The 25,440-nt window shown below is 37.9% G+C and overlaps 1 protein-coding gene across 1 annotated transcript in view; it reads left to right on the top strand.

The window, feature by feature from the left end:
- TAFA1 (TAFA chemokine like family member 1) overlaps positions 1 to 25,440 on the top strand; it is a 449,892-nt gene that overhangs the window by 353,986 nt on the left and 70,466 nt on the right. Inside the window, exon 3 of the mRNA XM_087708855.1 lies at positions 21,166 to 21,306. Within this exon, the coding sequence (XP_087564981.1) occupies positions 21,166 to 21,306 (141 nt within the window). The remainder of the gene's footprint in view (positions 1 to 21,165; positions 21,307 to 25,440) is intronic.

Raw genomic sequence — 25,440 nt, forward strand, 5'->3', positions numbered from 1 at the left:
CTGTAGTGAAATAGCTTTATTATTATAGAAAAGACCACCTATCTGGAGATTCCAATCATTCCATCTTATGACTGAGAAAATAATTTTCCATTGGCAGAGTTAATGAACCTTAGAAAGAGACAGCTAAGTAGCAGCATTCTGCAGAATTTCTAGCAAGAGGAAATGCCTCTTCCTTTGTTCATCCAACAATTGCACATAATTGTGCTGATAACCAAATAAATATGTGTTGCTGTAACAACCATGCACAAAAGGCATTTCAGTTTACAGAGCAAAACCATTTTCTGTAAAGTCTAGTGTGATCTGATGGTAGGAATACTGAAAATCTTTTTTCTAAGCTGGTATAAATTAGTCTTGATTTTATTAGAACTGAAATGTCAACATTCAAAGAGAGCTTAATTCAACTGGAGTTGGCACTTTAAATTTCAAGGGCAAATAAAATTTAATCTGAGCTACTTCAATATTTGAGATATGATTCGTAATATTTTTTTTTTACTGGAGACTCTGATGGGGAACAAGTGCAAGTAGCTGCAACAAGTATCAAACCAAGTGCAGCTATTTCAACATGAATACTGTAAGGATAAAGGTGGCAGGGGTGCAATTTAGCTCCAAATGTCTACCTAAATACCTTAAGTTATATCTGTTGCCCCAATGCTGAATGCATTCCACACCAACTTTAGAATAAAACCTTTCATAAATTATAAACATGAAGCTCTTACTTTTCCACCAGTGTGATGAAGTGATAAAAGGCACTGGGCTAGAAACCAGAAGACCATGAGTTCTAATCCTGCCGTAAGCACAAAGGGACGAAGAATGGCAGGCTTTTGATCACTAAATTATGGGGAAGCTAAGAGGACTGACAGAGCAAAACTGACCTCTTCTAAGGAAGACTTCATCAGCACTGTGCAAGACATGTTGGCAAAATCTCTTTTGGTCACGACTTCAAATAGCCACTGACTTGTCTCATTGCCTCTGGTACGTTTTGGTCCATTTTGGAAGCATCTTTAGTACTTTGATGGAATGACAGGCTAGCAGGGCATATTGGCAAAGCTTAATGACTTTCAGATTTATTTATTTATATAGTATATACCATACAAGACCAGAGAGGCTACAATATTCCTGACCCTCACTACCCTTCCAGCCTTCCGCAAAGCGACTAAGACCTGGCTGTTCCGGCAGGCCTGGGGCTGTTGAGTTGTCCAGCCCCACTTCAGGTTTGTGACTGTTGTGTAATTTTAAACTGTTGTTTATTTTTGTTTTGTTTTATATCCCCCCTCCCTTTTATTGTAAGCCGCCCTGAGTCTCTTTTGAGAGTGGGCGGCATACAAAATTAAATAAATAAATAAATAAATAAATAAATAAATAAATAAATAAATAAATAAATAAATAAACAAACAAACAAACAAACAAACAAACAAACAAACAAACAAACAAACAAATAAATAAATAAATATTATACACATGGTAAAAGTCCTGGCAACCAACAGTTGCTAGTCTGTTTGTTGCACCAGCGCACCACCAGTTGGCCTGCAGCATTCTCAAAGGAAGTCAGCTCATCTAGAGCTTTACTCCACCAATCCTCTGCCAATCACATCTGGGCAGATCCAGTGCTAGTTCCAGCTCCCTATGCAGAATGCAGTCAATATTTTCCCATCATCGAAACACCGGTATCTATCTACTGTATCTCACAAACAATGCTTCCGAACTGCTAGATGGGCATGAGCTGGGGTCAAGGGATGGGAGCTTGCCCTGTTCCATGGACCTGGAGTCAAATCACTGGAGTCCTGGCAATTGTTCAACACAACTAGCACCATGAGCCGTGGTGGCACAGTGATTAGAATGCAGTACTGCGGGCTGCTTCTGATGCTTGGTGGCTGCCTGCAATTTGGCACTTCAAATCTCAACAGACTCAAGATTGACTCAGCCTTCCATCATTCTGAGGTGGGTAAAATGAGGACCCAGATTGTTGGGGGTAATAGGCTGATTCTGTAAAAAGAGGGCTATAAAGCACTGTGAAGCGGCATATTATTCTATATAAGTCTAAGTGCTATTGCTATTAAGCCACTACGCCATCATGTTCCCTGACTTTTAGATATAAATAGTTTACATCACAGCTTTGACTTGATGTCAATACTTTTTAGTTAGCAGAAGCAGGCCAGCATGGTGAGATGCAATACTGCAAGGACTAGAAGTACGACATCAGAACATGGGAGTCTGTTGCAAGAGCCGAGGTGGCGCAGTGGGTAGAGTGCAGTACTGCAGGCCACTTCAGCTGACTGCTAGTTCAGCAATTCAGTGGTTCAAATCTCACCGGCTCAGGGTTGACTCAGCCTTCCATCCTTCCGAGGTGGGTAAAATGAGGACCCAGATTGTTGTTGGGGGCAATATGCTGACTCTGTAAACCGCTTAGAGAGGCCTGAAAGGCCTATGAAGCGGTATATAAGTCTACTGCTATTGCTATATTGTGTTCTTCTCTACCATCCAAAGAGAAGTCCATGAGGGACTTCGTGATGAGGATTATTGGTTGGGGACAATATGGCTACTGTTGCATGCAAACAATACTGCGTTGCTGGCAAATGATTTCCAGCAAATTCTGGATCAAGAGATGTAAGAAGGAGGATGAGTTTGAAATCAATGTACCTTAAGACCAAGGGACTTGTATTTGACAAGAAAAATGACATGAATAAGCATTGCAAGTGATACATAAATGGTAGAGAACTAAAAGGAGTAGATGAATGTATGTCCCCTGGTAAAATATTTTCTAAGAATAGAGAACTAGTTTGAAAAATATAATATAGAAATGTTGTTAGAGTGGTAATGGGTAATAGGTAATCTTACATAGGATGCAGGAGTGAATGCTTCCCAAAAGCAGCATTCTCACTAAAACAGCAGTCTCACTATTTTGCCACCCTGATCATTGGATGTTTTCTGCTTGACCTTACTCATTTTGTACATGTTTCCTTTCCTATTGGTCATTGATATGCTTTCAAATATGACCAGAGATCTAAAATATTTGCTCGTTACTTCTAAGCAGGGTGAATCAAATGTTAATAGTGTACGTATTGCAGAAGCAATGCCCATCTTTGCGGTTAGAATAGAAGAACACAGTTGGAAGGGACCTTGGAGGTCTTCTAGTCCAATCCCCGGCTTAGGTAGGAAATCCTGGAGCATTTCAGACAAATCAGACATCTTCTTTAAAATTTCCAGTGTTAGAGAATTCACAACTTCTGGAGACAAGTTGTTCCACTGATTAATTGTTCTAACTGTCAGAAAATTTCTCCTTAGTTCTAAGTTGCTTTTCTCCTTGACTAGTTTATTCTTGCTTCTTGCCTGCCCTTAGGTGCTTTGGAGAATAGCTTGACTCCCTCTTCATTGTGGCAACTCCTGTGATTAATTTGAGATGTTTAGAAAGATGTCAATAACTCTCACAAATCCTTGTTAGCGTAACCTGGGAACAGTTGTATCATTTCGCTAATTTGACACATAAATTTGTGGCCGCTTGTTTCTATTGACATTTGTTGTGGCATTGCCCTGCCCAGTGTTGCTCTATCATGTTCATAAAGGAACACGAGATAGATAAATATCAGTAAAATTGCATTATTGCATATTAGTACTGCAAACGGATACAAGAACGTATCTGTGACAGGATAAAGCATTGTCTATTATTTTCATGTTTGATCATTGACTTCAGGTCACTAATATTTTGCAGAGACAATGGTAATGTTTCATGAACTGCTAATAAATGTCTAAGAAGCTAATAATGAGCTTCTTTTCCAGTCAATATATCATCTTTCCACCTAATGGGATGGATGACTATTCCAGAGTGAAAGCCAGATTTCCCTACCAGCTCAAAGGAATGATGGAAAAGAATCTTAAGATTTCTCGTAGTATGAAAAAAAATAGTAATAGTTAAGTTATGGAATTCTTAATGTAGTGTACAAATCAATTTAGGGTATGATTTCACCCTAATTTAATGTGCAATTTACTGTATAATTAGTTCATTCTGCAGCCTCGTGTAGAAACTAGATAGAATTAAAATACTGGCAGACTATGGATCAAAAAAATGTGATCTTATTTGGAAAGGTCTCCATAACTTTATCTCTGTCTGTCTGTCTGCATGTCTATCAAATTGTGTGGCATCACTTTTATCCCAACCCATGGACATATTTTATTTCATTTTCTAAGAGGTACATGTGTATTGGACAGCAGCTACACACTATACTATATGTCTATAAGGATTGCATGTTTATTTATGTATTATTTTTTGTAGTAAGGCTGATTTTTGAGATGACATTGGACAGAGGCAGGGAGACACACAGTTGGGATTTTTAAGATATTTAATCATTACAAACCACTCAATTTCTCTTTTCTTTGTCTTCTCTTTCCCATCTTCATCCGCTATCTTCCCTTCCTTCCATTCCCCAACATTTTTATTAATGAATTGGATAGAAAGTTGGTGAGATAAATGAACTGCTCAAATACAGCACTAAAGACACCTAGTTTGGCAATATTTCATGTCAAAAGGGCCTGTATCTTCTTCTTTTGGATATCCCAAGTATTTGTCAATTACCCTAACCAGTGGTGGGATTCACTTACCTTTGCTACTGGTTTGCAAATATGAGCACACTTGCGCACATGTACCCCCTTCTGCACAGGTGCAGAAGGTCATGAATTATGTTGGGGCAGGTGGGCAGAGCCTCCAGTAGCTGCCGCTACCAGTTCGCCCAAACCAGTGAGAACCAGCAGAATACCACCACTGACCCTAACCACTATGCCACATTGGCATATTAGTTTCTATTGCATCTCTGGCTCATCACCTGAGGCTCTCTAACCAGATATGTTTTTAAGCATCATGTATCCATGAAACAGATGGAGAGAACAGCTGTTTTTGGAGGGGAGGGGAGGAGAACTGCAATAGGAAATTGGCAGGCAAAGAAATTATTAAAAGCATGCATTCCCCCTGTGGCTGATTCACTGAAGTTGGACTCTCCCTTAAAAAAAAAATTAAGCCAGATTTTAAATGCCTTTGCCTGTGATTTTTAGATTAGTCCACAGTTCAACTTGGCTACAGCAGCAGTGAAGAGCCAAGGTTAATTTTATAAAAGCAGGTTAATTCTTTCCCTCAGAACGATTCCTGGCTTTCTGAAGTTCCAATGTTAGTGAGAAATAGATTACATTCAGTTTGTAAGAATGAGAATCTCTGTCCATCTGTCCTCTATGAACAAGTAGCAAATGTAGTAAAACTCTAACTTACAGAGTAATTAAACTTTTAAAATATAGCTATAGAGAAAGTGATTAGAAGGCAGTAATCACCTCCCTTCAAAGCCCATCCTTTACATCAGAGGTGTCAAACTCGATCTCATTGTGTTGTATTTGACCTTGCGGGGGAAGGGGGGCAGGGAGGAATGGCCAGCTTGACTTCACTCATGTCAGGGGTGCCTGTGGTGGCCTGAGTGCTGTTCCAGTTTTCGGCTGTGATGACCTCCTGCAGCCCTCTGGCAGCAAAAATGGCCCCTCCGACCTCTGTTTTCACTGGCAGAGGGCTGTAGGAGGCCATCACAGCTAAAAATGGAGCTCATGAAGCACTCCTGGGGGTCTCTTTTTGTTGCAGAGACATCACAGGCCGGTCCTGCACTGTTTCCAGGGCAGCCCCATGGGCCAGATCTAAGCAACCTGTAGGCTAGATCCAGCCCAGGGGCCTTGAGGTTGACATCCCTGCTGTAAAGGGGGGAGGGGAATTGAAGGCATTGATTTGAGATGGTGGAGATCTTAAAGCACAGTCATTATTTCAGAAACAGAATTCATCTATCAACAAACATACTCCAACACTGACAAGGCAAGCCACCAGTATATAAAATGAGAGAGAACACCACCTCCTACTAACACTGATCATGTTACCTAGTTTGGTATTGAAATGTCTGCCAGAAAACAAACAAGCTCAGAGACCACCAAAGCACCAAAGAACATACCCTTGGTTCAGATTACATCCTCAGATTAATGGAGAATTTTGTTCATTGGCATTTCAAGAAGTGCTTATTAAATATATACATTCCATTGTAGCCTATCTACTTTTGTTTGTATGTTTTATATTTAACCCATTTATGAAACAAGTCTACATTGTTAAAAACGAGCACATAACCATGGTTTACCCCTTCTTGCCTCTTTGCTGGCCTCCAAAACAGTCTTTTTTGTGAGATTTCTTAGTTTAGGCCACCAAAGAGGCCAGAGCTGGGTTAGACTATGCTTGTGATGTCTCCTATGCTCCTCAATCATCCTTAAATCCCAATAAATAGCAACTCTGAATTCCCTTCACAAGAGATAATTTCATAGAGGCCTATAATGTTGAAGGGAATGGGAGGCCAGGCATTGAGGAACAGCACAAGGTGTTCTGTCTGTCCTAATTCTCCTGATTTGTCACTTGGATTCCAATATCAGTTGAAGACTTCATTGAGTCAACTACTCTTATCAAATGTCCCTTTTTAGTCATTGATTCTATTACATGATTTCCAAGAGCATGTTTCTCTAATTCTCATACAGGGAAATATAATATTCTGCCTTTTTAATATTTCAAAAATTGTTTGCTCATTTCTTTCACAATAGCAATAGCACTTAGACTTATATACTGCTTCACAGTGCTTTACAGCGCTCTCTAAGTGGCTTACAGAGTCAGCATATTGTCCCCAACAATCTGGGTCCTCATTTTACCCACCTTGGAAGGATGGAAGGCTGAGTCAACCTTGAGCCTGGCGAGATTTGAACTGCAATTTGAATTGCAGGCAGCCGGCAGTCAGCAGAAGTAGCCTGCAGTAGTGCACTCTAACCACTGTGCCGCCACCCTTTCACAATCATCCAAGGAGAACATTTCTTTATCAAAGACTACACAGTCCATTTTTTGCTCACAAAAAGTTGCAGCAACCAAGAGGAACTATTTTGTCCATCAGAAAGCAATTAGTTTCATCTTTGCCAACAGCCTGTTTTGTTGTTTCTTTCTAGAGCTGAGCTCAGGGGGTTTTTGCCTCCAAAATCATAGGACTATTAATTAGAGGAAAAGTTCCTTGTTGCTAAATGTGGTGTATGCAATTCTCTAGTTTTTGAACTGAAGCACACAAAATCAGCATTAGTGTACAAGATCTATATAGGCATATACACATACATACACACATATGACATTTACCAGCTTTTATTTACACACCCAAGAAGCATCCACAGTGTTCAGCTACAACTGATATGCTCACTCACATGCATGCATTCTTTATGGTCAGCCTACTCTAGGAATGTCCATTAAGCTGATTTTTTTTCCAAGCACAGATGGCCCTGAATAGCTTAATGTGTGCCTGGTGGCCAGAGTAAGTGAATTCTTGATGGTCTTAGCTTCAGATCATATTCATGCATTCAGGGAAGCAAAATGAAAACTTGTTCATCATTTTGATAAACAACTTCTCTGATTGCCGCAGGAAGCTCTGTGCAACGCAGCAGAGTCAAATACGATTAAATTGCCATCCCTGTTTGTTTTTTTTAAAAAAGACTAAGTTTACCTGCCTCAGTCATTGTTAATGACTTCCACAGCGTGTCATCAAATCAGGTCTTCAAAATAAAATGTAACAGCATTTTAGTGTTAACATTTGGTAAGCAGCATGTTATAATTCTGAACTATAAAATATACTATTATTACTTCCAAACCAGATAGAGAGAGAGATGTATGTGATGAAGAAATAGCTTTCAGCTTCCTCTAGGCATGTGAGGACAAACCTTCGGCTGATGATATTCTTTATGTCATTGTTACACATAGAAGGTTCCTATTAGGAATAAAATGTTTCACCTACAATCATAGGAAAAAAATGAAGAAAAAGAAACCCTGGAAATTATCTAAATCCACTTAGTATGACTCTCCAACTCCTTCAGTGGAGTCTGTCCCATTGTGGAAACATTTTTTTCCCCTGAGATCCAATTAAACTCTACCACGTTGACATTTAAACCCATTGTTTCTTGTCCGCTCCTCTGGGACAATTTGGTTCCATCTTTTATAAGACAAATTTTTGGATACCTGAAGGCTATCATGTCTTCTATCTTCTCCAAGATAAACTTACCCAATCATAGACATCCATGAAGAAGGACAAGAGGGGCTGATAAAATATAAACCATGATATAAATTGTATCCCTTGTCTATTACCCTGCAGTGTCACAATTCAGAGATAGAGCTTAAACTAGAGACATCAAAATGCATATTCCATTATTTAGAATAGCATAGCATAGCATAGCATAGCATAGCATAGCAGAGCAGAGCAGAGCAGAGCAGAGCAGAGCAGAGCAGAGCAGAGCAGAGAATAGAATAGAATAGAATAGAATAGAATAGAATAGAATAGAATAGAATAGAATAGAAATAGAATAACAGAGTTGGAAAGGACCTTGGAGGTCTTCTAGTCCGACCTCCTGCTTAAGCAGGAAACCCAACACTACTTCAGACAAATGGTTATCCAATATCTTCTTAAAAACTTCCAGTGTTGGAGCGCTCATAACTTCTGGAGGCAAAATGTTCTACTGAGTAATTGTTCTAACTATCAGGAAATTTCTCCCTAGTGTCACGGTCCTGCATTCATGTTGCATACAAATAGAGATTCAGTTTGTTTGGTGAAAAACTTTTATCTCTATTTAAGAAACTATGTGATAACCAGCACTAAATGACAATGATACAAAGGTAATTAAATCCAAGTCAGTTCTAACCAAGTTAACACCATCACCCATATATATATATATACCATTACCCCACCCAGCTCCACCCACAACTCCACCCAGACGACACCCACCCACCATCACCAATCACCATGACCCACATTCTCAGCCACGCCCCTACTCAATGTGATCATAGCCTCTTTCCTGGTTAGCCGCATCCGAGCAAAAGAGTTACATCAGAATAGGCATTTGCTCCTGAGTAGAAGAGCCACATGCAGCTACAGGCTCAATTGACATCAGAAAGGCAACATCAATGTGGCAGCGTTAGTGACGTGTAAGATGGCCGAGCGGGCATGGTGATGCACAGGTTCCCCCTGGATGGCAGCCTGAGGGCTGACACCTAGTTCTAAGTTGCTTCTCTCCTTGATTAGTTTCTACCCATTGCTTCTTATCCTGCCTCAGGTGCTTTTGAGACTAACTTGACTCCCTCTTTTTTGTGGCAGCCGCTGAGATATTGGAACACTGCTATCATGTCTCCCCTAGTCCTTCTTTTCATTAAACTAGACATACCCGGTTCCTGCAACATATGTTTTAGCCTCCAGTCCCTTAATCATCTTTGTTGCTCTTCTCTGCACTCTTTCTAGAATCTCAACAGCTTTTTTACACTATGGAAACCCAAAGTGAATGCAGTATTCCAAGTGTGGCCTTACCAAGGGATTATAAAATGGTATTAACATTTTGTGTGATCTTGATTCTGTCCCTCTGTTTATGCAGCTTAGATCTGTGTTGGCTTTTTTGGCAACAGCTGCACTCTGCTGGCTCATATTTAAATGATTGTCCACTAGGACTCCAACATATTTTGGTATCATCAATCTGGGAATAGATGACTATGCCACCTACACTACTATAAACCCAAGACTTCCAACTGCTCTTCATAGGTTTATATTTCATCTTTTATCAGCTTGGCATGTTAGTTACTCTTCTCTAGACATGTTTGTCAATAATTCCAAAAAGAAAAAAGTAAATGGATTATTCAGTCCAAAAGCAGACCAGGTTGTTTTACTATGACTTAATTCTTAATAAACTCATGCTAATTTCTTCTAAGAAATGCATATTTCTATTTGTGACATGACTTGGTAATATGGCTTTACAATAGAGTTATAAATGCTATTATTTTCAAATATTCAGACTTTCAATTAAATTTTCAATAAATATTCATTCCTCTAGTGTTACATTCATGATTGTGAAAAACTTAGTGTGTTTTAATGTATTAACATTTAAAAAAACAGTGAATTGGAGGAAAGATGATATAATTCAAAGAATAGGCATTAAATGATTTGCATATGGAGGGAATATGTGAGAAGACTATCTTTGTCTGCTTGCCATGTGGGTTGGGAGACTGAGATCTTCAGCTCATCATTTGTCCAACTCCAGCTGTGTCTCCATTTATCTTCCTTCAAGTGGCCATCCACAGAGGTCAATTGAGAAGATCTGTGTGCTGTCATTCTGCAAATGCTATGAGACTTACATAGTTGTATCAGATGTTAGAATGCAAGTATGATTGTGGTATTTGCATGATGATGTCATCCTAGACATGCTGCCACTTTCTTGTTGTTATGATTAGTCCATGTGGGGTAAATTTCCTCTTCCAGGCTGGAGTCTTGTCTCCTAAAATGTTGCCTTAGAGACCATACAATTACAACCTAAGTCATAAATGTATCAATATAAATTAGGCCTGGGTGACAGGTGATTGTTCCCAGATTATCTTATGTTCCTCTGCTGGAGAATTGAACTCCATACAATATATCACACCCTCTGCCTCCTCCCACGAGATTCCAACCTAGTGGATGCTAGAGACATCTGTTGCTTTTGCAGGTGATGTGGGCAGATAAAGTCTCCTGCTTCCTTTGGGGCAACACACATCCATAGTCAGAAGAGCACCATATTGATAATGAGCAAGAAAGGGGGTGATTTGCAATCCCCTACCCCCTTGACTTTTCGGTTGCTGCATTTTTCTCCTCTGGATTCACCATGATTTTATCTCGAATAATGGTATGAAAATAGCAATTAGTTTCTTAATTAATACATGGGCCTGAATATGTTGCACTGAAAGTGTTTGATCAGGAATTATACCTTTCTTTTGTTAGCACATAGTTTTGGGTGACTACTTTAAAACAGGCTTTCTGTTTTCTGTTTTGTCTGGAATGCTAGTTCTACCTTCTAAATCTAAATCTTCTGGCAGATTTTTCACCTACCCAGATAAATATTCTTGCCATGCTCTAAAATGCAGAAGTTGCAGCAACCAAAGACATAATAAGAAACTAAAATTCCCATATTTATGTTGAAGAGGGGGGAGAAATCCCACACTTTTCAAAACATTTCTTTACTAAGGGCCAGCATACCCATTCTTCATGCCAAGGGAGCATTTTCAACTTACTTATGCATAGCCGGGAGCTGAACTGTTTTGCAGACTATGAAATGTTTAGGGATACCCTACCATCTTTCTTGAGAACATTTCAAATTGTTGGTATGGTTATAATGTATGAGGTCAATAAGGCACATTTTATACAAGTTCCTTAAAAGGCATTATGACAGGGACAATAATGTTTTTGTGGGAGTTGCAAAAAACTTGAATCAATAATCCATTTTTAGAAGCCTACGAACTAGAATATACATTTAGAACTCTTTAATTTCCCCTTTCATCTGAGTCATTGTGGCTGTTTGTTTATGTTAAAAAGTTCCATATTCCTTCACTATTTAAAAGGGGGGAAAAGAATATGAACATATTAAAACTAGTGGCACCAAAAATGAATTAAAAAGAAGCCCAAACATGTCCAACAGTTTAGCAGCTTACAATTACATACATCACCATAAATATTTGGCCTTCTTCTACTTTATTGGAAGGCTAAACTTTGTTTCAAATTCCTGAGCATTTTTCTCCCTTGTGAAAAATCTTCCTGTTAAAATACATTCTCGGGGACTGTTAGAGCTCCTTAAGAATTTCTTTGGATTATAATCATTGCAATCTCTCTACCTGCCTCTGTTTTCTGCTTTGAGAGGAAAAAAGCATCAGAATTTATTTTATGATGTGGGATTGAACTGAAATGACACCACAGGCCGCTGACGGGGCTATTCTCCAGTTAAAGGCAGCCCACTCATACACTACACAACACTTAGCCAGAGCTGAGTTTGCCGGACTAAATACTGTTGTCTTTGCTAAATTCAAACTTGGTTCAAACACTGTTTCCTTTATTCGGTTCACACTTGGCAGAATTCTCTCTGCAATTCAACATGAAATGGATAGATAAGAATCTTTATTGTAATTTAGACTGAAGCCAAATGAAACCATTGGTTGTTCTCAGTGTAAGAATGTTTTTTGTATGTTTATTAGACAGCTGTCCATTTTCCAAGAAAAAAAAATTCTCACATCATAGCAATTTAAACCCACTGCTTTTTCTACCACCTTTTCCTTTGATCTTACTGGTATGAAGCTGAATAGTTGATTACTGACATAACAACTCACAGCCACTTGAAATAAAGTTGAATAACAAAATCTTCCATTTCACCCAACCCTATCTTTTTCTTTTTCTCAAAATAATCATAGCTATTTATGTTAGCACCATAGGACTGACCAATCTACCAATCACCTTTCCAGTATTAATTCCTAGACTTTTTATTCTTCAACTTGAGAAATTTGCCTTGTTCCAAAGAATCCATTACAAGAGAAGCAAACAAAATGAACATTTACCGATTGGTATATGCTAATGAAAATGTATCCAGGGTGTACATGACCCAATGTCCAATACATTCTGTTGTCCTTCTGCTAAAAATTAATTTTGATTAATTTAGCAAGATGCTGAATGTACAAACTCAATACTCTTGCAAGTTAAGGGGCGATTTTCTCATCTTTTGATAAGTCCTATTGCTTAATTTGTATGCAAAAGGCCCCCTTTGTCCTTCATCATTTAAATTACTGTTCTGGGATGATAAATTATGGTATGAGGCTGTGAAGGCAGAAAACTTGGGGAAGAAGAAATATCCCTATCCTCATCAAAGCTTCTGGAAGCCAAAGAAAATGCTGAACGTTATTCTTCTTAATCCATAAGAAGAGGTTACAGGGAAAGTTACAGCAAAAGAAAGTTTATGTAGATCGCTGGTGACTTCAACAGTTCTTCCTCATTTTTACGGAGTTATGGCACCAGCTGAATTCATACAGATAAAAACCACAGTGGAAGAAATGAAATGGGAGGGCTGTGAAGCAAAGACTTGATTTTCTAGTGGAACAGAGAAATCAGCAGAAGTTGATTTAGAAGTTTAGTGATGAATTCACATGAAATAGAATTTACCTGGCTTGAAAATTCTAAATGACAATATGTCACCAATACAGTTTTGAAAAGAAAAAAGAAAAACAACCATTTTTGAAGGTGGGGTGATCTATTTAAACATTCAATTTTCATTTAAAAATTATCTATTGTAGCAATCTTTAACAAAGAAATCTATATGTGAGATTTTTATTTCATTTCTTAAACTGCAGCTCCAGTGCAATTTGGAAATTGAAACTGCTTATGACATGGGTTTGTTTCCATTCACTATAGAAGCTCAACCTTATTCTGTAAGTTTTTTAAAATATAGAGTAGGGATAATGTCCTGCATTAATTATAGCAAGACTCAAATGCAAAGAAGAAAATAGCATATCCAGATCTGTCTTCTCAAATGGTTGAGTAGTGCAAACAATTCAATAAAGCTTGTTAGCGATACAAACAAAAGGGATGAAGTAATCTTGTTTTGTCTCCAGCAAAGATTTTGAGAAAAGAGGATATTAGATAAATCAGGGGTGCCAAATTCGCGTTGTCATGGCGGCATCACGTGACATATCCGGACTTTTCCCTCCTTCGCTAAACCAGGGTGGGGGGGTGGGACCAGCACGTGACACATCTGGTTGCAGGCCGCAAGTTTGGCACCCCTGAGGTAAATTATAAGACTATCACCTGAAACAGCAGCAATAAAGTAATATTACTTCTACTACCAAAGAGCCCCAGGATTATTTATTTATTATTATTTGCAATTTAGGTTTATAAGTCCTGGCTCACTCAGCCTAGACTCTGGACAACATACAATTAAAACCAATGCAATGCTTACACATCAAGAAAAAAAATAGTACAAAACTGAACAGAACACAGCCGGACAAAACAGTGGCCCACAAATGATATCAGTCTAATCCAGAGCTAGGAGAAAGAATCAATTTTTTAAAAGACAATTTAAAATGTTACAGTAGAGAGGAGACAAACAGATTGTGATCTAAGGGGTCCTTGGTGGTCTCTGAACTTAAGTTGTTTTCTTGCACATATTTGTGCACTGATGATGTTACCTAGTTTGGGTAATGAAATGTCTGCAAGAAACAATCAAACTCAGAGAGCACCAAGGACTCCCTCATTCCAACCCTGAGCTACACATTTTATCCTTTACAATCTAATCAGCACTTTTTCCATGTTTCACTTTAAACTCACGATAATGAGTCAAAGATCACTCGGAATGAAAACAATCATTTTAAAAAATAACATAACTCTTCCAAAAACTACCCAACACTACGTGGTCACTCTAGCCACATGTAATTTTTCAGGAAATAATAGATTCTATTAAATTTATGAAAATAGGAAAAGCTTCAAAGTCCCAGTGGTCACATCCTATTGGGTGATATAAGAAATATATTGCTTGTAAACCTACTGCTCTTTTGAACAGTTTTTTTTTCCAAATTCCTACAAGGAATTTTATATTACTGATTTCTGAAAGCTGTTAAAGTTTCTACAGATTGTACAAGGTGCTGTCTAATTTCCTTCCTAAATGCTTGATACCAAAATTTTGACAGAAACACTGGAAGACATTTTATGTCTCATGTGCAATCTGGTTTTATGAAAGGGCAATAAGCCTTGGATAATATTATACAACTGTCAATTTTGTAATTCAGTATCGTGAATTGGTGGTGCATGTGGGGGGTGTCTCACAGATCCCAGAAGAAACCTTTGGAACAAGATCTAACTTCTTTTGTATGAAAATTCAGTGTTTCGAGCCCTGACACTTGGTACTCTTATCCTTTAGTAAGAGAAAGAAGAGAGGGAATTGTCTATGGAGATTTTCAATCATCCAGGTCATGGCATGAAAAGATGCTTTTTCAAAAGGCAACTGGACTTTGTTTTTCCTTGAAGACATTTCGCTTCAAAAACAAAGTCCAGTTGCTCTTTGAAAAATCACCTTTGGGACAAGAGAGGGAATTATGTCCTCACTTTTCAAGATGTCTCATGAATCTTGTCAAGGATGCCTTCTATCTCATATATTTAGTCTAATATTGGGCCATCATATCAGATCTTTAAGAGCAATCATTAAAGAACCTGGAGGTAAATGCAACCTATTTTTATATAGAGATGATATGTTATATCTCGGGACCCAAACTCCCATGTTCCTCCAATCTCTGGCCCTACATAAATGAGCAATTAAACACGTTCCCCAGGCATAGGTTAGACTGGATGATGAACACTTTGGATGGGAGTTTTGGAGCAGTTCTTGATTTTCCAGACTTGGATCATTTTTTTTAGGCTTTGTGCAATTTTGCTGTATTGTTTTGTGAACTGTCCAGAGTCACGACAGTTTGGGGCAGCCTAGAAATTTCAAAGTGAGTAAATAAATAATCAATCAATCCCATGAAGCAGCATGATGCTTTTTTTATTTTATCCTGCATATCTCTGGAGAACCAGATTGCACCATTCTCTGTGACATCCAGGAAGGTGGTCAACATTGAGCTTTTTCCCACAGATTTTAATATTTTTTTTTATTAATGTTAGTCAATTATGGTATGTTTTTTTTAAAAAAAAAATAAGGACACCAGAATTTATGCTGTCTCTTCATCAGCATGCTTATGGCTAGTTTTATAGACTTTATATTTAGAATAAACAACCTCCTGGAGTCCTTGTCAAATTGGTTTATAAATACTACAAGTAAATAATAAATATCAATTGTATGCCCAGCATTAAAGATCATATGTTATATCTACATGGTGTTTGCGTAGAAGTATAATTTTGTCTCTTATTACTAATTGTACTTTAAACCAACCAGTAATGGTTTCCTCCTATCTTTGCTACTGGATTAGAACCAAGAGCGTGCATGCAGTGCTTCTGGGCATGCACAGAACTTTCTGTGCATGCGCAGAGTATCCGTAATGATATCTGGGTGGAACCTCTCGAATATATGTATATATAATACATAGAATATATAATACCACCTCTGAAACCAACTGAACTCCTTCAAGAAGAATCTTGATTGTCCAAAATTGTGGGATGACAGTATATGCAATTATAAGAGTTTTTGATTTTATATTTGGTCCAGATGCATTAGCAGTATTAAAAACTTTTAAATTACTGTTAGTGTTAAATTGTGATTTGGACTATTGAAAATCTACTGTATTTTTGTAAGCGATTAAAGAATAGAATTAAGATGAACATTTGAAGGACTATATTAGTGGCTCCGAGTGTGGCCAGGTTATAAATTCTGTTTAACAAATATATAAACATTTTGTAATCTTTTTTTATTATATGTACATGAGGCTAATTCAACATTTTTCACATTTTCATTTACGTTCCATCACCTTTTAACTGAATCAGACCACACTTCAAATACAGGTCTGTATACAGAATGTTTTATTTTAATTTTTGCTCTCAATTTTATTATTCTGGAAATATCAAATGATGGAGGGAAAATGTATCCATATGATAAGGACTTCCCATTGTCCCATTTGTATTTACTGCCCTTAATAGTTTTGAAAAGAGTAACATGTTGTAAAAATGTGGAAGTAACTGTGAATTGTATGCCAAACAATTAGAAATCATCACCATATAAAGGACTATGGATTTACCAAATATGGAACACAGCAACAATATTATTCTTTTGTGATAGAAAAATGATGCAATCCTGGATTTACAATCTTATATTGATTGTTCGTGTTCACTCTCCACTTACAAACTGGCTTGTTTATTGCTGAAGTGGAAAGACTGATCAGTATTATTCCATATGGTCAAGCATTAATGCCATGTTTAAAGCTCTCTCTGTGTGGGTATGTGTTTTTATATATATTTAAAAGCTTATGCCGTGTTTCCCCAAAAATTAGACTGGGTCTTATATTAATTTTTGCTCCAAAAGATGCATTGGAGCTTATTTTATAGTTAGGTGTTGTTTCTGGAAAATACAGTACTAAATGCATCCATCAGGTTGATGATCTTAACTTGATCTTATTTTTTGGGGTAGGACTTATATTATGGGCATCCTGAAAAATCATGCTACGGCTTATTTTCCAATTGGGTCTTATTTGGGGGAAAACAGGGTACATGTTTTTGTACATCTATGTATATATATACTCAGAAGCAGAGAATATGTGTGCATAATGCATATGTTTATATACACACAAATGTGTGTGTATGTATATGTGTGTATGTGTGTATGTATGTATGTATGTATGTATGTATGTATGTATGTATGTATGTATGTAACACATATCTTATCTTATATTTCCCTTTCATTTTGTATAATACAGCAATTTTAAAAACTTTTAATGTATAGTTTAATGAAAAGAAGGATAATGTGATAGTAGTGTTCCAATATCTCAAGGCTTGCCACAAAGAAAAGGATGTCAACCATTCTCCAAAGCACCTGAAGGCAGGACAAGAAGCAATGGGTAGAAACTAATCAAGGAGAGAAACAACCTAGAACTAAGGAGAAATTTCCTGACAATTAAAAAACCAGTTGCCTTCAGAAGTCATGGGTGCTCCATTACTGAGGTTTTTTAAAGAAGAGATTGGACAACCATTGGTCTGACATGGTAGCAGGTCACCTGTTTGAATCGGGGGTTGAACTAGAAGGCCTCCAAGGTCCCTTCCAACTCTATTATTCTGTTATTCCATTAAAAGAAGCAATTTTATGATCCAGTTTTCTTCTTAGGTTCCTTTTCCTGTTAACTGGATTAGACATCACTTCAAATATAAAGTTATTCTCGGTAAAGCAGGTTGCACAAGTGTTCCAGAATCTATTAGCCAGGCTTTCCAATGACCTTAGCCTTGGACACTTGATACCAGGCATTTAAAGATGACACAGGATTCTACTGTAGTGAGCAGAATATTGTACTAACTGAGGAGAGCCATGAAGCTGTCTCAGATCTCACAAATTCTCTCAGCAAAACATCCCTCAGAGAGCAAGATAGGGACCCAGATTACAAATACTGTACCATACTGAAAATAAAAATTAGTTTAAAATAAAAACTAGATGGTTAAGTCAAATCTTAGGGAAAAGATTTCCTGTGAAGTTAACAGGATGCAGCATCAGCATCCAAAAGACTCCTGATACACCATCAGGACAGTTATAATTATACCAATATTATGGTACATCTTTTATGTAAATAAGCCACCAGAAGGCCTGAATAGTTGCATAGGCTGCCAAAGTTGAGAGGGGGAAAAAACCCCACTCTGGTAGGGTATTTTCTTTTCTATTCCAAGAGCTCTAATTAGCAAATAGCAGAGCTGGACAGTTGATTTTTCTTTATGTATTTATAGAACCATTCTGAATGATATTTCACCCCCTGCTTCCCAGAAGCTTCTAAAGTGTGTTACAGTTAACAATTTGCAAACAAATTACAACATTTCAAACATCTGGTGATGAAACTGTGAAATAACTAAAATCTAAATAACTGAATATACATTGTACAACAAGTATAGAAAAACAGCCTCTGTTAAGGCATGCAAAAATTCCTAGCAGCAAAGTTGGATGAAAATATTTGGTTTCCTAAATTTTCCCTTCCGGCTTTGAAGGGTTCCTACAGAACAGAAGGGGAAGAAATGGAAGCAATAACAGATTTTACTTTTCTTAAGCTCCAAGATTACTGCAGATGGCAACTGCAGCCATGAAATTTAGTGGCTTACTCCTTGGGAGGAAAACTATGGCAAATCTAAATGGCATATTATAAAGTAGAGATATCAGCTTGCCAACAAAGATCCATATACAGTAGTTAAAGCTATGGTTTTCGAAATAGTAATGTATGGCTGTGAGAATTGGACCCTAAGGAAGGCTGAGTGCCGAAGAATTGATGTTTTCACATTCTGATGTTAGAGAATTCTCTTGAGAGTCCCTTGGACTGCAAGGAGATCAAATCAGTCAATCTTACAGGAAATCAACTTTGACTGTTCTTTGAAAGAACAGTTACTGAAGCTGAAATACTTTAGTCACAAATGAGAAGATAGGACACATTGGAAAACGCCCTGATGTTAGGAAACATAAAGGCAAGAGGAGAAGGCGGCAGCAGAGAATGAGATGGTTAGATAGTGTCATCAACGCAAGGAGCATGGATTTGGGCAAACACCGGGAGACAGTGGAGAACAGGAGAGCCATGCTATGTTCAATGGAGTTGTGAAAAGTCATACATGACTGAGCAATTGAACAATAGCAAAAATTTTCCTATTCAAAAGTTAAAAGGTTTCCCCTGTCCACCCCAACTCATGGGGGCAGTGCTCATCTCTCATTCTCAGCCGAGGGAGCCTGCATTGTCAGAGAGACATTTCCATCATCATGTGGTCAGCATGAAAATATGGAATGCAGTAACCTTCCTACTCACATTTGCATGCTTTATAACTGCTAGGTTGGCAGAAGCTGGGGTGAGTAACAGAGCTTAACCCATTGCACAATGCTTGAATTTCAAACCCAGGCTGTCATCTTTCCAGCTGACCAGCTCAGCTTCTTAACCACTGAACCACCCCTTTTTTTTCTATTTGCATATTATGAAAAAGAAAGCAACAGCAAAAATAACAGTTAAGAAGTGTAATTGCAGATGATCTTAGGAAGATTACTGTGCTTGATACCTTGAAGGTTCTGATACTAACCATAACAATTAACTCCTTTTAATGTCAACGGATGGGAATGAATGAACAGGTCTTACATACAATTTCTTTCTGTAAAATTCAAAGCTTGGATCTCAGGAGATGTTAATTCTTTCACATTGCATTTCTGCTACGAGATATTTAAAGGGAGTAGAATGCCATGGGCTTTGATAAAGCTCCCAGAAAGAGTTTTCATCAGAGACAACTAAAGCTGTATCTGTGCCATACAGGAAACTGTTCTTGATGAGAAGAATTAAATATTAACCTTGCGGTCTATCTTGCTTTCGGTTTGCAAACTCATCAATATTGAACCCCCTGAGAGCATGACCTAAAGTCTTTTACCTTAACAGACATTAACCAGCTTTGATCGACTCAACCCTGAGAGCTGAAGGTTTGAATATTTAAAATTACATCAGGCTTTTTTCTACAAACAATAGGGGTTGACTCTTAGAAAGCAGTTTTAGGATATGACATTTAAAGTGGCTGGGCTGGTTCCACCTTCTTGTTCGAAAGGCCAGCTTATCTCAAGAATAATACATCAAAAATGGAAACCAACCACCACCACCCATCCCCAATAAGGTCATTGTGACACAGGTGACATTAAGGAGTTGCAAAGGAGATCCTGATATCGCTTAATTGCTATGATATTTCCGAAGAGATATTGATCATCTGCATAGTTTGAAATATATCCAGCACAGGAAGGAATGGTTTGATCCATCAATTTTGCTCAGGGTTTTGTTTTTTTTTCATTTCTCCAACATTATGCTTGTATAACTCATTTTGGCATCGGGTTACATGATTTGCTTTTAAAGTTGCGCATGAAAACACTTAAGCATTACATGGGCATTATGGACTCTGGCACTTAGTGCTCAAAGTCTTGGGTTTCTGATAGGACACTCTGACCAATAGTTTTCCTTACCCAGTGGCTGCAATTCATGCAGCTTTTCTTGCAGCTCTGTGTACTTGCAAGAGCTGAGGGGGTGAGATAGGAATCTGTGATTCTCAGGCCAAAGATGACCATTAAGTAAAATTAAGTAGCCTTATATACTGCTTGTTAGTCCCTTACAACCCTATCTAAGCAGCTTATAGAGTCAGCATATTGTCCCCAACAATCTGGGTCCTTATTTTACTGACCTCAGAAGGATGGAAAGTTGAATTATCCTTCAAACAGTAAGGACTGAACTCCTGGCAGTGGGCAGAATCAATCCACAATCTTGCATTCTAACTACTGTGCCACCACGGCTCTTTATATTAAAAAGATAAAACAGTGATCATCCTAGATATTAAACAAAAAGTCAGCTCATAGCTAGGTTGCAGATAGACACATCTATACATGCATGATTGTGTAGTTCCCTAATAGTTCAGAAGACTGGAGAAAGAAGTAACATTTTTTTTTAACTTTCTTTGTATCGCTTTCCAGTATTTTTGGATAAACACATATTATTGTGAGTTTATTGTACTGTATTGTATTGTAGGCACAGATTACATTTTTGAAATCCTATCTTTTAACTCCACCCAAATACAAAGTAGTTAGATCATTGTTTTGCTACCCAGAGCAATCATAGTGATTATGTTTTTCCTTTGTTTTCAGAAGGAGGAACGTGTGAAGTTATAGCGGCACACAGATGTTGTAATAAGAATCGAATTGAGGAGAGATCACAGACAGTAAAGTGTTCCTGTCTACCGGGGAAAGTGGCTGGGACAACACGGAACAGACCATCATGTGTTGACGGCAAGTAGCTTATACTGAATGTCCTATGAATATGGGTAAAACTTCATAACTGCAAAGAAGTTTGAAATCAAGAGACCTGCTCCAAGGTTTTAATATTGCTGTTACTTAAGGCTTCCATGCAGAATTGGAAATGAACAAAATGAATTTGTTTTAAACTGTCAAACGTTAAAGCTGCAGTCTTGATCTTAAAACTTAACAGCAAATACAAAATGTTTAATTTCTGAAAATCACGAAGTTGCTATGGAGAACAAGTAAAACAACTTTGCAAATAGAAATCAGACAGATTCAAAACACTGCCATTTCTTTCATTGTAAGATTTAATTTTAAAAGCAATCAAGGGGAACAATGAAAAAAAAAATCTTTTTTCTAAGCGATCTAAAAACTGTATGAGTCAGAGACAGGAATGCCATAAAGTTTGCATTAGCCTGTTCATCACTGTTCAAAAAGCCATTATATTCTTATTCTTTTTCTGGATTCCATGGAATAATCTACTTCGTTGGATACCATTTGACTGCAATAGTCCTTTATCCTTATCTTGGCACATTATGCTTATATATTCCAGTTTCTGTACAGAGCACAGTATAAAACAGAATTTTGTAAACTTGCATATCATGTGCATAGGAAAATTATTATAGTGTATGAAGTCAGACTGTTTTTGCCTAAAGATGTACCACTTTTTACCATTCTTTCTGATTCTTGCAGAGGGGATAGTTACTCTCATTGAAATGTTAGTAAAAAGAAAAGGAGTCCCTCTTTTATCTCTTCATCTAAATCATTGAAGATATTGAAGAGTCTAAGACAAAGCCTTGGGGTACCCCACTGCATACTTCCCTCCATGCAGATTCAGTTCCATTAAGGACTACATGTTGAGTATGGTTAGTCAGCCAGTTACGAATCAATCTGGTGGTGATGCTGTCTAACCCATTTTTTTTTCTCTTATCAAGTAATAGGTTGTGGTCTACTTTATCAAATGCCTTACTGAAGCCCAAGTAAATTATGGCCACAGCATTTCACTGGTCCACTAATTTTGTTACTTTGTCAAAGAATGTAAAAAGATTTGTCTGGCATGATGTCAGCTTTTAGAATTAAGGAAATTGGAATTCCCAGACGTTTGTCAGTCTTTGGGAAGATCTAAGTAGGGGGAAGCCAGAGTGCAACATTATCTAACACCTCATGGGTAGAATAAAATAAAATAAAATAAAACAGCAAGGATCAATAATGCATCATTTCTGTCATTCTTGAGTGCCATGCAAAATTAAAAACGGCCTTGAGATGTCATAAGACTTCACTGTTCTTGTATGGGACTTTAAGTGTGAGGTTGCTGACATTTTCTGAGATAGGATGGTGGTCTCATATGAGATTTAAGGCAGAGAGAGATAAGAGAGAGAAAAGGAGAGATGAAATATTTTCAGGGAGGTCACATCTAAACTGTTATCATTAACTGGAAAATATTCTAGTTGCTATAATTCTTAAATAAATATACAATTTATTATATTAGATATATGAATATTACATTTGCCCAGTGATCAATTGCTTACAAACCAGTTTAACACTGAAATCTTGCCTAGCTTTTAAATTTCATGGAGTTCTCACCATGTACTTCAAGTAGAGGACTAATGATATGAAGCAAACCTATTGAATTGAATTGAATTGAATTTTATTATTGTATGCCGCCCTTCTCCGGGAGGACTCAGGGCGGCGGACAATTCAAAAGGGGATAGGGGAACATAAAACGAAATACAGATAATTAAAATACCTATGGCATTAATATTTTCTAGAACATAATTTTCCCCAAATGCCACCTCTGTAATCCAACGATCCTGGCAAGCACAACATGTAACATGTACTGTGTGCACAATGATGTGTGGAAGCCTTTCTTTCCTGGTTTTAGAAGACAGTTGGAAGAGTTAAATGGGGTGAAGCACCTTTTTCAGAAGATGAAGACGTTTCCCATGGTGTGTATTTGGCCTTCATCTCCAAAGATCCCAGTTGTTATTGTTTTTAATTTGGGTGCCTGTGTTGGAAGAAATGTCCACCTGGGTTCAGTTCCAAGTGGACAAAAAGATGCTGGATTCATGAAAGTTGCTTGGAAAAAAGGTTTTAATGGTGGACAGGATCACATGCCTTGAAGATGTTGGATGAAAAGAAAAAAGGGCAGAGATGCTGAGAGCGCCTGGATTTTATATCCTCTCTTGGACCCCACCTTAGAGTTTCCTGTTCCTGTACAAAAAAATGTATCCCAGGCTGTCAGACTCCCAGGGGATGTGGGTCTTAGCCAGTGGTAGGATTCAAATAATTTAACAACCGGTTCTCTGCCCTAATGATCAGCTGGGTAGGCATGGCTCAGTGGTCATGTGACCATGTGGGCATGGCCAACTCAACATCACTCACGTCGATGGGCGCTTCATCTTAGCTGTTACAATGTAATAAGGGTTAACTGGAGAGGCAGTTTCTGTAAGCAGGGAAATAAAGATTAGTCTAGAAACAACACCAGAATGTTTTCTTCCTGCCTTCCTTACAGGATTAGCCCTGCAAAGTGGGAAAAAAAACAAAAGGAGGTTTCTTCCAACAACCGGTTCTCCAAACTGCTTAGAAAGTTAACAACTGGTTCTTCCAGATAGGTGTGAACTGGCTGAATTCTACCACTAGTCTTAGCTAACTTTATAGGCTGACTGTGTCCCAGGCCTGGCTGAACCTTGCTGGTGATGTCATCTCCCCAGGTGCCATGTGGTGAGTTCTGTTGCTAGATGGGTAGAGGTCTAATCCTATCATGTTCTGAGGGCCATGTCTTAATCCCATCGCCCTGGAGCTGAAGGGGGTAGATCTTTGTTATGTAGAATAGACTGACTCAGGCCTTAATGGCCCATTGATAAATAGGGGGCTGAGTTTTTGCCTCACTTTTAGGAGAAATATTCTATTCTTTTAATATTTCCTAAAATATCTCATTTTCCTAGGAGAGGGGTGGGTGGTAACTTCCCACCCTGTTTCCCTGAAAACAAGACATCCCCGGATAATAAGACCAAACAGGCTTTTGAGCGCATGCGCTAAAATAAGCCTTCCCCAAAAAAATATTGCAACACAGCAGCAGCCAGGAGGTGACCACTCTAGCCGCCTCCTGCACCTCAAAAATAATAAGTCCTCCCCAAAAATAAGGCCAAGTGCTTATTTCAGGGGTCAAAAGAAAATAAGATCCTGTCTTATTTTCAGGAAAACATGGTACAACTTTAATGCAAAAGACAGAAGAATTTCACATAAATAAATCCAAACAAGAGTTAAATAATGTGCAATTTGGAGCTAATGAAATGGCATGCAATTGGTTCTGGTAGCCTCACAGCCAGTCCTTGATAAATAATTTGTATTATTTACATATCTCCTCCATATCAGCCTTTGAATCTAGGGGAAATTGTTCGCAATCAAAAAGCCAATAGTTTTCTATTTATCTAATATCTACCTTAGATGCTATCAAAGAACAGCTCTCTCTCAACTCCTTAAAAAGTACTTTCAATCAATTCTTAGTTTTACAGAAAGAAAGGAAAATGTTATTTTAAATCCAATGAGTCAGCTTCTCCTCCCTCTAGGGGTACTCCAGCCTACATAAGGAGAAATCTCTGGGTTCCTTATTGATAATGCAGTATCTGTAGGAATAAACGAGCTGGATAGGTAAATTATTTTTTTACTCCAGGAAAATCTATAGCCTTTTTTTTCTACAGCACCTCTGGAAAACTGAATAGCAGACTTTGTACCATCTTTTTAAATTATTTGAGGAATTCTGATGACTTCATTTGTCGAGAGATATGCAAGAACAGACACAAAAAAATTATCATTCTACACTCAGGTCTACTTAGTACCTTCAGTCAGGGAGATGCAGAAGTTGGCATTTCAGAAGGAAAACAAGTGTACTCATACAGCAATATTAAAACATCTACAGTAGCTATTTGCTCAGAATTCTTGGTATTATGTATTTGATCATGTATAATCTCCATCTACATTTGGGTGTACTATCTTCATTTGAGAAACGCTACGTCTCAGGACATACTGAAAGGTGTGCTTATAAAGAAAGTAAGGGTTTGGATCAAAGGTGCTTTGCTGTGGGTTTGGCCCAGTTCAGCCGAACCGGTAGTGGAATTCAGGCCT

This window comes from Thamnophis sirtalis, unplaced genomic scaffold (assembly GCF_051295495.1).
Source record: "Thamnophis sirtalis isolate CommonGarterSnake01/CBP01778 unplaced genomic scaffold, rThaSir2_p1.2 scaffold_3, whole genome shotgun sequence".
NCBI classification, from domain to species: domain Eukaryota; kingdom Metazoa; phylum Chordata; class Lepidosauria; order Squamata; family Natricidae; genus Thamnophis; species Thamnophis sirtalis.